The sequence below is a fragment of the Pholcus phalangioides genome, unplaced genomic scaffold (assembly GCF_987345545.1).
Source record: "Pholcus phalangioides strain wild (caught in Gottingen) unplaced genomic scaffold, Ppha-v1.0 ptg000019l_1, whole genome shotgun sequence".
Taxonomy (NCBI): Eukaryota; Metazoa; Arthropoda; class Arachnida; order Araneae; family Pholcidae; genus Pholcus; species Pholcus phalangioides.
In genome coordinates this window covers 7,347,777-7,362,409 of record NW_028301612.1, presented here as the reverse complement: position 1 = coordinate 7,362,409, position 14,633 = coordinate 7,347,777, and the positions used below count along the sequence as shown (strand labels likewise).

Sequence of the window (14,633 nt, the reverse complement as noted above, 5' to 3'; positions counted from 1 at the left end):
CGAAAACCCCCTTCCTCCCTCCTCATCGATGATGACGTAATACTTGAACGGCCCCTTACGGCAATTCCCGATCAGTGAGGCTGGGTGAAAAAATTAAGGCTTCATCTATCGGTTATCGCCCCAGGTTCATTAGGTAAATAAATTGTTTCTGATGCTCTTATCTCGGATTCGAAGCCGTGGAGCTTGACGGTAACCTTCATTATGGAAAACGAGCATCTTACCATTATATACTAAACCACACATGCACCTCTTCCATATTCTTCTGCGGAACCTCTAACGAATTGGTAGATGTCGGAATGCGCGTATCCGTGTCGTGAACCTAACGTGAAGCTTGTTTCTGTGTAATGGTTGTTATAGTGCTGCCATCTGCCTCCTATTTTTCGAACTATGAATGAAGTGTAATGATTGAAGATTTTACTGTTGTAGGCCTGTTGCTCTCTAAGGCGGGACTTTTTAATGGGGAGATCGGCTTACATTCACACCTCGAAGTTGGGACCAACACAGGAAACCAACTTCAGCCTACCACTGCTGCGGCGACGGCGGGGTTCGCATCCGGGATGAGAGTCCGTCACTTTGAGCACTCGACTCGGGCAAAGAATGTGCGTCGGTCGGGAGACGAACAAAATACCCTTCTGGCTCGTCCCATTTTTATGAATCGAGCTTCGCGGGTACAAAAAGAAACCATGTCGAATTATTCGATAGGCTTCCAGAAATGATGCTTAGCCAAAAGGATATTGACATTAGGAATATATGGGGAGAAAATTGCCGCCTGGCAGTCCTGTGGTTAGGGAGCTAGCTTCTGACTGTGCAGGTCTGGGTTCGGGCATGGATGTTTACTAGCTCACTAACAAATTCCCTGGACAGATCGTAAAGATCTCTTGGGAATACGTGATGATCATATTATATAAAAATAGGAGGGGGCCTATTATATAGTTTTTTTCCGTTTGCATCGTAATGATAATTTTTTTTTAATTGAAAAAGTATAGCGAATTTTGAATGAGTTTCCAAGTTTTCATTCCTCATTGTATTCGTCATCTGTGATTAAAATTCCGAAAAATTTGGACCGTCACTTTGTTTTCAATCGCTATTTTTCGCCTTTCCCAGTCATTTCTTCCACCATATACAGCATAAAATACCTATAATTTCTTCATTTCTATTACCGTGATTGCGGAGTTCCCTGATGCGACCACACCTGTGTTGCATCCCTATGGGCCGCTCTGAATAAATGGCAGCAGTAGCAGACGTTTTCTTTGAAAAAATATATATAAACCTGTACAAAAAAAAAATCTGGAAATTTATTTGATTTTTCTTTGTATGGTACTTTAAAACTTCAGATTACAGTTTCCCCCATCCATCACTCTCAGTTGCACCGTGGCGTATAAGTTCTTTTTCCGATTGTCGGAACATATAATAGAAATATACTTCGAAGTTATATGGCGCAACGGTGTTCAGTTGTGTCTGGATTACCTTTGCCGTGTTTCTTCTGCATCGCGAAAACGTTGCTAGACGTCGTAGATTTTTCCTGTCGGAAAGAGGCTTGGCAGACATGTTAATTTGATAGTGAGCTGCACTGAGACGCAACAGAGACAAAGAGATGCGGCGTATAAGACTCATACGCACAATGCACGCACAATGTGTACGTAATTGAGTTTTGTCATTTATTATCTAATATTTCGAGAGATGCTTTGAGAACGTCAATAAAAATGAGACGTTAATGCGTTTTTATACGGATATTCCGGGCGTGAAGAACCTCTCCAAGGTATTTCACCTCAAAAATGTCATCATCCGCGGCATTTTATTAGGTTAATGTTAGCAGAAGGGGCTATATATAATGGGTCGAAGTTACGGGGGACCGAACGCGGGACTTTCCTAGATCAGATTCACAGCGTCGGTATGTCCTGGTGATGGGTGACGAGACTTCAAACAACGATGATTTTTCATGTTCAATGTAAAATTTATTTACACGAATCTATTCTATTTACAATCCATATAATGACACGTTCTGACTACATGACTGACTCATCATCGCCGAGCCGAAACCACTGAAGTTATGAATATGAAGTCATTTGGTCAGTAGTTTCATTTCCTTAAGAGTAAAGACCCACGAAGAAAAGGTTTTTTCGAAATTCGACCCCTAAGGGGTCCCGTATTGGAGGGTCCAAAGGTTACATAGCGAAAGCACACCGAGCCGAAACCGCTGAAGCTATAATTATGAATTTTGGTCAGTAGTTTTAGTTTGTAAGGTAGAGACTCACTAAAAAGGAATATTTCAAAATTCAACATCTAAAGGGATCATATGTGGGGAGGGGGGGGGGGTTTCAAAGGCTATATAGCACAATCATCGTTGAGTCCAAACAGCAGAAACTGTAAATATGAAATTTGGTGAGTATTATATTTTATATACAGAGAATCACTCTAAGATGGAATTTCCAAAAATTTTACCCCAACAGGGTGCAAATGTTATAAGCGGGGGAGGGGGGGGGGTAATAATTTTAGAATAATTTTCCGATGACCAAATTCACGCGAGCGAAGCCGTGGGTAACGGCTTGTACACACATAATTTGGAGACGGTTGCGTGTGTGTGCGTGTTTCTAGCGCGATGACACCGAGCGGAAGTGTGTGTATGTTTGATTTTTTTTGCCAAGTGAGTTTAAATCTCGCCAAACATCGGTGGCTTGGCGGCATACGCTACAGGTCTCAGATATTTTAACCCGGGAGCGCACCCGTTGGGTCAAATGGTCTTTTTAAGTAGACTCGTCTTTTCAACCTACGCACATTAGCTTCTTCATTCCTTCAGTGGTTGAGATATTTATGATTTACTGCTGATTTTTATTGACTTACTGCTAATATTTATTGATTTATCTCACTGATTTTACAAATGTGATTTTTTTTGATTTGGCACATTTTATGTTGATTTGATTATATTAGCAGAAAATCACTGGCGATGTGCACCTACCCATGCAAAAAAACTTGTATTTCGTGCCAGTGATGGTCCGCGCTTTATTATTATTGCAATAAAAATAAATAAATTCTAATAAATGTCCGTCGTGTCATATGCTGTAGAACACGAGGAGATTTTGGTGTCGGACCCAAATAAAAAAAATGATATTTATAAATCTTCAGAGGCATCCGTGTTCCCATGGGACCATGTGCTGAAATCACCTTGTGTGATGGAACCTGGTTATTTGTCGGTTCTCTAGGCTGAGTTTTTAGGTCGATAGTGCTGTTGAAAACAAGTGTCAATTTTGGTCTTATATCTTATTTATAAGCGAAACCGATTGCTGTCTAGCACCCCCACATTTTTGAGTGATGCACATTTTTAAGATATCTTTTGAAATGTGTCTCGAAAGATTTCCTCAGATCCAATACCTGTTACCTATGGCGGTGAAAGACCATTTTTGTGGCCAAACCTGGCGCAGATGAAGAATTTTGGAAGGCAACGACAAACTATGTGGTGAGGGGTTTTCCAGCGATCATGACACATGCCCCCAGACGTGGAAGTCTTGGGGGGAACTGCCATGTTGCTGGAGGGCACGATGATGATGCCAATTCATACGCAGTCGAATCCTGTTTTAACGAATACCGTTATAGCGAAAATCTCGTTTTAACGAACACTTTTCTAATCCCTCCAGATAAGTTTGCATAGGAACATTGAAAAGACCCGGAATTCCTTTATAACGAAATTTCGTTTTAAAGAAGTGATTTCTTCGGTGTCTTGGCGTTTGTTATAACGGGATTCGACTGTATGCACATATACATTAGATCAGCCGACTTCACCTTTGAAGCTGAGGGGAAACATTGCCCCCCCCCCCCCTCCGTCCATGCTATGACACTCACTCGCAATTTGCAACGTAGTAGTAGAGCATAAAATGCAATTTTAAACGAAGAAAATTATGGGTAAATTTGAGCGGGGGGCTTTTTGAATAAAAAAGTACAAACTCATGTTTTTACTCTCTAATAATATCACAAAAGTGAACATAAGGGAAGTATTCGCTAAAAAAATCAATCGAAATGGAAAATCATTTTCGTTTTCAAAGAAGAATACAAAGGAAACTAATTTTATACAAATTTGTAAAACTATAAAGTTAAATCGGAAAAGAAATTATTAAAAATTTAAACATTTAAAAAACATCATATAAAAGAATTTTAGATCGAGAGAAATATGTATTAAAGAAAATATAAAAATTATAAAAAAAATTTAAATTAAAAAAATAATAGAAAATAGTAAATAAAATAAGATTTTTAGAATCCTAAGTTTAAAATGAAAACGAAATGGTTTAGAATTTTTAGTTCAAGAAAGTACGGGGTGATTATAAAAAAACTATCCCGACATATGGGCCCCTAACTATCATACCATTCACAGAAACTGAATGAAATTTTGGCGTAAGGTATTTTGAGGTATGCGCTCAAGAATGATATGGAAAACAACAGTGTCACTCTAACAGTTACGGTTACAGTGAGAAAATTTCGAAAATATCAAATGGCAACACCAAGTTTTTTGTATTGGAATGCGATCTCCATTGTGAAAAACACTAAATAGCGTTGGAATGGCACCTGTAGCACGAAAATCCCCGGAGCTAGGCAAGGAAAAAGTAAAAAGGACTTTGCCGTGCACCAGAGCATTAATGTTCGTTTCATTCGTCACACCGTTTCTTCGGCTGAGATGCCAGCCTGATTAGTCCTCCACAAGGTCATGTGGAAAATTTGTGAAACGCAATAAAATGCTTTATTTTATGCTGCTTCTCTGTCCTTATTGGTTGTCCTCACTTTTAGCCTATCTACCGCCGGTGATTTTCATGCTACAGTTGCCGTTCGAACGCTAATTAGGGTTTTTCACAATGGAGATCACATTCCAATACAAAAAACTTGGTGTTGCCATTTGATATTTTCGAAATTTTCTCACTGTAACCGTAACTGTTAGAGTGACACTGTTGTTTTCTATATCATTCTTGAGCGCATACCTGAAAATACCTTATGCCAAAATTTCATTCAGTTTCTGTGAATGGTATGATAGTTAGGGGCCCATATGTCGGGATAGTTTTTTTATAATCACCCTGTACTTAATTTTAAATAAAAAACCTAAAAAATTTTAATTGAAAATAATTTTAATCCAATTTTTTTATTTATAACAATTCCAAATAGAAACGAATAATTAAAAAAAATTATAATAAAATTAAATTTCAAAATTTTTATAAAGTAAAAAAAATCAATAATTGAAGAATTGCAAATAAAAGTAATCGAAAACTTATTTATCTAAATATTTTTCTTCCGACTCTAAACTATTAACATTCTTTTTGAGAAAAATTCATCTAAGTTTCTAATTATTATTTACTGTATTGAAACTGAAATTATTGAAATACGCAAATTGCGTCAACACTAATCTCTGCAAGTTACAAAGACGATATCTTCGCAAACCGAAACTTAAGCCTAAATCAGAACCAGAATTTAATTCCGAACCATTAAAAGCATTAGAGCAAATAATTCGGCAACAAAATTACGTCATCAACGAGTAATGTCTTCATTAACTTAATATTTGCCGGAACGGAAACATTTCCCGATAACGAATAAAAACAACATCACAAAAAAAAACACAACTACATGTTATCATCATAAAACCACCAACACGCTAGATTATTCTCAATTTTTTCCCCCCACAACACTTCATTTAATCCAATAAGAAAATTTCATTGTCAACACACAAATCCAGACTTAAACGGATTACCGTTAACGTGAATAAAATTATATTTGGTCAAGGGAGGAGAAAAAAAAAATTGAATTTCATTGAGTGTTTGCTCTTTGGAGAAATAACATGTCTCTCGCACACGGACGGACCATGTTATAGTTTGTTGTTGTTGGTTTTTTTTTTTTCACACATGTTCGAAACTGACAGAGCCACCTGTTTGCATCTGGAAAAAAGTGGAGTACACACGCGCCGCTTGACGTCATCTTCGAAAAGTATCCAACTGGGAGCAAGTGGTGGGCAAATGCGTCTATATCTTATCATTCCGAAAGAAAACGTCTCCTTTACGGGATAAGCACACGCTCCTGATAACCGGCAGGATTCCTAAAAAAAAAACGATTTCTAAAGAAGAAAAGATCTTCAAGAGAACAAACACAGATGTTCTTTAAGTAAGATTTCGGCCAAAAAAAAGATTATATACTATTATCATTATTGTATTATCCATCTTTTATAGAGAATATTATCGAGTTATCATTCTTTTTCATAGAAGAGATGTTCGCTGATCCGGTTTGAAAAATCCCGCTTTCCGTCTTTGCGCGATTATTGTCCCATGGTGAACATGACTCTCGTGTGGACATTGACTAGTCTTCTATTGATGGTGCTTGTGACGTCGGCCGATGAACATTTCACCAATGACTGGGTTGTCAGGTTGACCGGTGGTCCTCGTGTCGCTGATGAATTGGCTAAGGAACTGGATTACGTTAATCTAGGAGAGGTCAGTGATTTTGAAAAATTATTACATTATTGCATAAAAAATTATTGAACATTACAGTGCCGACTTTCCACTCACAAATATATGTAAATAAATACATTATTAATGTTTTTATTCCTGAAGGTTTAGAAGTATAACATGGTTCAAGGCCACCCTAGATCCTAATTATGAATTCATAAGTAATTTTCCGCCGTCCAATACCCTTTTAGAGGAATGCAACTAGGCTAAAACTTATGGCCCAGTTGTCATTTACATCATACATGCTCAACCTATGGCCCGAGGGTCAAATTCGTTTCCTTGGAGTCATCTGATATGACCCGCAACCTCAAACCTAATTTTGTGAAAACTAAATAAACGCACATTTTCAGATCGTTTTAAGACTTGCGGTGCAGGGTGCAGTTTCAAATCGCTTAAGTAGTTTGTGGCGCATTCCAAGATCACTTGAGTTACTCGCAGCAGGGCCGCACTTACCAGACGCAGGGGCCCTGGTGTGAAAATAATAGTGGGGCCCAGAGGTGTCTTGATAATTTTGGGGGTGCCCCTTAGCCCCGAATTTTATATGGTGTGTGGGAGAGGGGAATCAAAAATTCAGAAAATTAAAATCATGAAAATTGAAAATAAATGCTTCCAGCGTCTATCAAAATTCAGAATCAATGCAGGAAATACATTTAGAATTAATAAAAATTCAGAATAAATAGAAGATATACTTTTAGAATTGACGAAAATTCAGAGTAAATGAAAGAAATAATTCCAGAAATCTGTGAAAATTCAAAATAAATTAAATAAATATTTTTAGAAATTTATGAAAGAGTTCAGAATAAATGAAAAAATAATTACAGAAAAATTGATGAAAGTTTAGAAAATTCCACAATTATTTCTTTCTAGATAAAAATGCAGGATTCCAAAATTTATGAAAGGAATTGTTATTACTGTAATACGGAAGGGGGCCCTCTCAAAACGCAGGGCCGGGTGTGACAGCTCCTATCGCACACCTCCTAAGGGTGGATCTAACCAGCACCTCCTAGAGATTGAAGGCCTCCGCAGCCTGCTTAAGACGTCAGTAAGTAGTCCATTTTCCCTCAGAATATTCGGGGTAAAAAATTCCCTGTATCATCGTTGTGAGGAAAAGAAATGAACGAGCTCAGAATTGGCGATTTCTATGCCCCACATCCAATCACTACGCGGTATTTGTGAGCCAATCAGGAAGATTCTGCACCAAAATAAGAAGAAACGAAATAGGATGTTGCGTTTCAAAATGTGGCAAACTTGCTAGGTAGTCTTAATGACGTTAATGGCAAACATTGCAGAGGCCTTCTATCTCTAGGAGGTGCTGCTCTAACTCTCTGCATATTTACAGATCATTTAAGTTATCTGCGGCACAGCTCCAAAACACTTGTGGCCCTCAGCGCATTTCCAGATCACTTAATTAAGAGGCCCTCGACACGTTTTCAAATCAATAAAGGTTGAATGCCCTTGATTTGTATGATCTTATATTAAAAATGTGGTGTAAAAAATTTGGTGTAAAACTTCCATAAAATACATTGTTTTCCAGCTGAATCATATTATCATTTTTCTAATGTTTTATGTTTCTTTTCCTGCCATTTCTGAATTCAAATATCTCAGCGAATGTTGCATTAGAAACGAGGAATGTTTTAGTTGGGAGAGACAGGGCAACAGCTTCCTGATTGGGTTGTTATGCACACGGCGACGGTATAAAAAAGGTTTTTTTTCATAACCATACAACCCCTTGCAACATGAATGACATATCCGGCAGTATCAGTTCAGTGATGTTTCTTACATGTAATGTAATACATTTATATTTTCAGTGTATGTACTGTTCACTTGTTTTGCATATTTTCTAGAAGGCACATTTATTGATAAAATTTTATTTTTACCCTATTCATTGGCTGAGGACAAAAACAACAAAAAAAAACACAATTTTTTCATGGCGAATAGGTTTGGAAAGTACACACGTTTAGAGTCTAAGAATGAATGAGAATGTTCCCTGTACACAGAGATTTTTGCTGAGCAAAGAGAAACATTCCCTTTATTGCATAAGGTAGAATTTTATTTTGTCGTATCAAAATTCTTTGAGCAGAGAAACAACTGGTTTGTGCAGGTTAAATAAAATAGAATGCGCCCACTATATGTGGGGAAAAAAATGTTAAAGGGCACATTTTATGTAGGAATAAAATTTATCTTATCTCTCATTTTTCATGGGTGCGAACCTGCCCCACAACGTAGAGCCAGGATCCCTGGACTATTAGTGGGATTCTTCTACAATGAATTTGTAAATGTAATAAAATTTATCCCGGGTGTCCGTCCTAGAGCCTTGCTTACTTAAAGTATTGTGCTTGATTTCGTACTCGGAAGATATTCACCGACAACTCGGATAAACACCCTATGATTCAATGATTAGCATCATGACTATTTCAGTTGAAGAATAGGTCACGGAGCTCTTGTACTGGAGTTTTTTACCTGGTGATGATAATAATAAAATCTCTTGATGCATCACTACTCCTCTTTATTAGCTGACAGGGTTCCAAGCTAGTGCCGATGCATAGACTTTAGGGCCGTCTTAAGAGCATCATGGGCATCTCCCGGGCAGCTTATTAACAATCCCTACATTTCTAGATACGTTGTAGAAATTTAGCGCATCGTAATTGGCCGAAATGAGTGACGAACCATTACGTCACTGTGCTGGGACCCAGCATCCACCATTGGAGCAATGGTTATAGTGCGAGACTCACGTACCGAAGGTTGGTGTGTTCGATCTGAAACCCATCCAAATTTTTTTTAAATCTTTGCTGTCATTTATTGATTTACTAAAAAATGTTTCCATTTTTGTTTCTGATTTAATCAAATGCAGTTCACGAGTATCGAGAAGACAATAATAACGGTTCACGAAGCGAACGCCCAACAAAGCTGGGCCCAGCTACCATTTACTGAATCAATAAAAAAATGCTTTCATTTTTCGTCAATGAACTTTGAAATACATTTTCGCACAAAACTCCGCCTCTCGTGACGCGTCTTGCTAGCTTTTTTTCTCGCAGTAACCAATCACCGGCGTGCTAATGCTTCCTGTGTTACTAAGAGAGTAGGGATTGTAATTACGCTCCCGGGCAAGTGATGTTCATGCGCGCTATCTCGTGGAAAATCACAGTTTACCAGTTTCAGGCCTCTTGAAAGTCATTCTGCCGGATCTCAAATGATCATAAGACCCTCTTGTGCAGTCAAGGCCCAAGCATTAAGAAAGCACTGAGCGTCCCCACTTGTCACTCTACTACAAAGGGGAAAAACATCTTAGAATAGTTCATTTGAATTCCTACAGATGGCAAAACACTACAAAACTTGAAAATTTCTGAAACGCGAAAACGTCCAATTTGAAACATGCACACACACACACTCTCTCTCTCTCCATGGTTTATGAATGTCTCTCTCTTTCATTTTGCGTTTCATCAGGATACATTAAGTTGTACAAAAGGATGTTAATTTTTTTCTTTGGAAATTTTTTCTCACCAGAAGTGAGAATTCTTAAATTATATCTCTTATCAAATATATATCAATCTATTATCTTTTATCAAATATATATCAATCTATTATCTCTTATCAAATATATATCAATCTATTATCTTTTATCAAATATATACGTGTACTGAGGGTCATCTAAACACATGATTCCCAACCGGGCACGCCACGGAGACCCATGGCCAACACATCCTGCAGTACCTAGGGGACCATAGACTGAGATCTTTAGCGGGCTACCAGGTCAGACTGTTCACGGCCCATCTACATGAATTTGTAGTGTGAAAAACAAAAATGATGGGAGAGAATCAACTCTGGTGTCCGATCTGGAGCCCTGTCGACCCCCCCCCCCTGTGAGGGCCATGCGGGGACCTCAGTCGCATAGGGACTTCCACGATAAGATCTGGCGCTATAATTTATGAAAACAAATATGTTTTTATGGAGGTAAAGTCTAAACCCTCTTTGATTTTGCTCTGGGGATACGATGCTTTTGAGACGGCAGTAGGGACAGTTTTTGTGTTAGGACAAATATTCAAATACTTGTTTGAGCTACGTAGAACAGCCTCATTGAGCTACGTAGAACGGCCTCAGGCCGTTCAGCGTCATCAAGGGTTCCGCGGAACGGCCTTATAACCATCATGGATTCAGCGAGAAACTTTACATTGGAAACCCCTGGTCTAAGGTTATAAATTGTATGGTTAGCCAATGAAGACAATTTACATAAATTCAACCGAACACTGGTGCTCACCTAGGAGCCCACCACTCAAATACCTCTCTCTGACCTCATTGCAAAGCAGCAAGGGCTCACTTGAGAGCCCACCACCTAAACACCCATAGGCTACACGTTAAGAACTTTACTCGTGGGAGGGCAAGAGCTTCACCGCATAAGCAACTGTCGCGAGGTGTCTGAACTTTGAAGGCTTGGCCACGACTGGTCAAATGTCGTGAGGCAGCTGTGAGTACTATTCGTTTATTTGTATACTTTTGTATATAATCGTTTTCGCGGCCTCGCCCATGGACTTTGGGTTCAGTGGGGTGTACTCTCACACTTCCGGCGCAACTCAATTAGTAAATTTCCTATGGCGATAGACCAGAGACGTGCTTGGTTTGAATGAATGAATGTCCGCTCTAGGAAGGGCGCTAAAACCGAAATGAAAGAGTGAAAAAATTGGGGAAAGGGCTTTTTTTTGTGGAATTTTTTTTAAATTAGGGGGAGGGTCAAAAATAGGCCCCGTACAGGTAGAGATTTCGGCTTTGAGCCGCTCCCGGGATAACCGAGTATTAACACCATACAAAAATTGAAGAATATCTGTAAAGCACCAACGAAAGACAGTCTTCTCTCTGCAGATAGCGGGCATACCTTCGGTACATAACATGAAAATTCAAGCATTTGCCATCTTCACTTGAAAATAAGGACGACAGATGGCAACACCAGCAAGAGCACGAAACAAGCACAACTGACAACAGAAAATGCCATGTGCATGCAACGTTCACAACACATTTCAGCATGTATCGATTTGTTAGAAATTCCGCGGAGTAATGGAGTAATGTGTGCAAGGTGCATTGGTACGGTTAAGTAGCATAGTGATCGAGCCAAGAGAATTTTCCGAGGCACGGTTAGAAGAAAATATAAACCGCCTACCAATTTACATACTCTTATAGATCATATCCAGATCTCACATCCACTCGGGCCGTGGGTTGGCCAAGCGTTGTGCCCAGTAAACAGAGGCGAATTTATGATTTTGCCACCTATGGGCTACACGAACTGCCGCCCTTTTCCCATTCTAGTCAGATTTTCCTAACTACTCTTTCCTCGAATTCGCCTCCCTGTTCTATAACCCGCTTGGTCTCCCCCTCCACTCCTGCCAGTACACCCGCGTCTCTAAAGCAATGGTGTTCAACCTTTTCGAGAGTGCTGGCCACTTCACTAGTTGGAAAACGTCTCGCGAGCTATTCAGGTGATCTGTGATTTCACGCATGCCACTCAAGTGATTTTAAAATGTGCTGCGGACAACTTGATTGAAGTGATAATGTACCGATCTGTAAATGTGCTGTGGCCACTCAAGTAATCTGAAAATGTGCCGCAAAGCTCTCTAGGTCGCTCTTTTGGTCACTCACTAACCTAGTCCCTTGCTGTCTGGACACTAGGCAGAGGTGGATTTATTGAGGGTTATACAAATTTCGCCGCCGTTCTCCCATTCTACTAATTTTCTTGGCCACTCATTCCTCAAATTTGTGCCCCACTGAATATGTTTCCCTGGGCTATATTCCGCTAAGCCCCCCCCCCCCCGAAAATACGCCACTGCCAGTAAGATAGCAATAGACCCAGAGTAGGAACTTTCAAGGCTGCTTTCTTTGACGAAATGTATGTGCAGTATATATAGTCGAATCCCGTTTTAACGAACTTCAAGAGACCGGTGAAATCACTTCGGTTTAAAGAAATTTCGTTATAAAAGGATTCCAGGTATTGGCATTGTTCCTATGTAAACTTATCTGGGAGATTAAAAACTTTTTCCTTAAAACGAGATTTTTTCCACTATAACGGTATTCGTTAAAACGGGATTCGACTGTACAAAGCTGCAACATGCTTTATAGTTAGTTTTCTTAAATGGTGAAGTTGATTGATTAAAAAAAAAAAATTTCAAATATTTCATTGATCGATTCATTGAAACGTGATTTTTTTTAAAATTTCTATAGAAAAATATTTCTTAACGATATTTCGAAAAATTCAGGAAACACGCGAGCGAATGTGAATGCGCTGATGAAATATCGTTTTGTCATTCATTGCTCCAGAAATTATTTTTACTCATTATTCAGAAGAAAGTCACAAAATGGCTTCCTTTTCACTCATTATGGAAGTCACTCTTGCTTGCTTCTTCTTTCTGAGCGTTTCCAGGATCTTAATGAGGTTCCTGTTCATTAGCTGGCTTCTGAAACGACCGTATGTCTTCCGTTTCGTGTTCGAGACGTGAAGGCCAATTAGTATTTAATTCATTAAAATGTTGCTGATACATTCTGGACATAAAATACCGAAATTGAATACCGAAATTGGTCTGTTGCACAGCCTCTAGCGGAAAATTAGGGAAGTTAAAAAAAAACCCTCATATTAGCTAATTTTTATTGAAGCTATAAAAATGGCACGCATATGGTATCTCCAACGGCAATATCAGTTTTGTGTTTTTATTCACAACTGGCTGTTACCCGCGCATAGGCGTACGCAGAATTTTCTCAAGGAAGGGGGGCGGGTTAAGTTTTTTTTTCCTTCTCAAGGGGGAGGGGTTTACGTTTCCCCCCTGCAAAATAACACTATAATCTCGGCTTGACGGGGGGGGGGTTAGTGGATTAGAACCCCAAAACCCCACTTTGCCTACGCCAATGTATCCGTTCCATATTCCTCTGCGGAACTTCTAACGAATTGCTGCATGTTGGAATGTGCGTGTGTGGGTGTAGTCAACCTTCCGCGAACTTTGTTTCCGTGTAATGTTTATTATGTGTGTTGCCATCTGCCATCAATTTTTTTAACTATGCGGGAAGCGCAATGATTGAATACTATACCGTTGTTGGCCTGTTGCTCTCTGCGGTGAGACTTTGTAACAGGGGGATGTATTAACCCTTATGACCCCTTTCGGCAGGGAATGCAGAACCTTTTGAGTCCGCTGGCCAGATATACGGTAAATATGCTGCTCGCGAGCCAGAAACTTTGTATATATTATGGTATCTATATCCTGAAGGGCCCCTAGGCTGAAATCTTTTTCGGGCCGTCAAGCCAGGTTTTTCAAGGGCCCTTCCCGTAGCGAATTTATGATAGGAAAAGACAAAAAAAGTGTTGAGAATAGTCCTGGTTCTCCGGGCATTAGCCCTACGGGCCAATGTTGTGTGCCGCGGTATGATACCGGACACTCCCGTAATTTTGGTCGTCCCAACCATAAAATGTCCCGTTTTTTCTCTCATTTTCAACGAATTTTACTTGAATTTTTGAAACCAAGAATTGAGATCATTTTCATGACTCATAAACTGACACCTTTCACAGTTTTTTGGCTGTAATTGTCAGCTTTACTTGTTTTTAACAATTTTCTTTTTGGCAACCTTACTTGCCTTTGTAAATTTTTTTTTTGGTTGTAATTGGTTACCTCACTTGCGTAAGACAATTTTTTTCAATAATTGGCGGCTTTATTTGCATTTGAAAATTTTTTTGCGGTAATTGACATTAACCCAGTATGAATCCCGATTTTTCGTATTTTCATGTGAAGGAGACATGGGCAAACAGGCGTTTATCGTGTGCGATATTTCCCTTCCGGAGCAACTTTCACGGGCCGGATGGAACCTCTTTGTTGGCCGGAGCACCCCTAGGAGGTTATGCACCCATTGACTTTAGGTGTTGAATTTTAAAAAATCCCTTGTTAGAGTGAGTGACTACATTATAAAATAAAACTACCCAACAAATTTCACATTTATAGCTTCAGCGGTTTCGGCTTGACGATGATGAATCTGTCAGGGTGGTATTCACCGACACGGTTTAAACTATAGTCACAATTTTTGGATAACAGATCAACACTCCTGTTTTTAATCAATCCGTGCCAATCTTCTATCTAAAAATTTCGTGACTATAGTTTAAAACCCTGTCGGTGAATACCACCCCCTTCTCAGTCAGTCGGG

At 39.3% G+C, this 14,633-nt stretch overlaps 1 protein-coding gene across 3 annotated transcripts in view; it reads left to right on the top strand.

The window, feature by feature from the left end:
* The first annotated feature begins 5,603 nt into the window (after positions 1 to 5,603).
* Positions 5,604 to 14,633, top strand: part of LOC149071178 (neuroendocrine convertase 1-like) — a 57,645-nt gene continuing 48,615 nt past the window's right edge. The window contains exons 1-2 of one of the 3 annotated variants that reach the window (XM_089248116.1): positions 5,604 to 6,129; positions 6,228 to 6,455. In XM_089248116.1, coding sequence (XP_089104242.1) covers positions 6,291 to 6,455 — 165 coding nt within the window. In that variant the 5' untranslated portion in view covers positions 5,604 to 6,129; positions 6,228 to 6,290. The remainder of the gene's footprint in view (positions 6,130 to 6,227; positions 6,456 to 14,633) is intronic. The other 2 variants (XM_089248117.1, XM_089248115.1) reach the window with 2 other exon arrangements.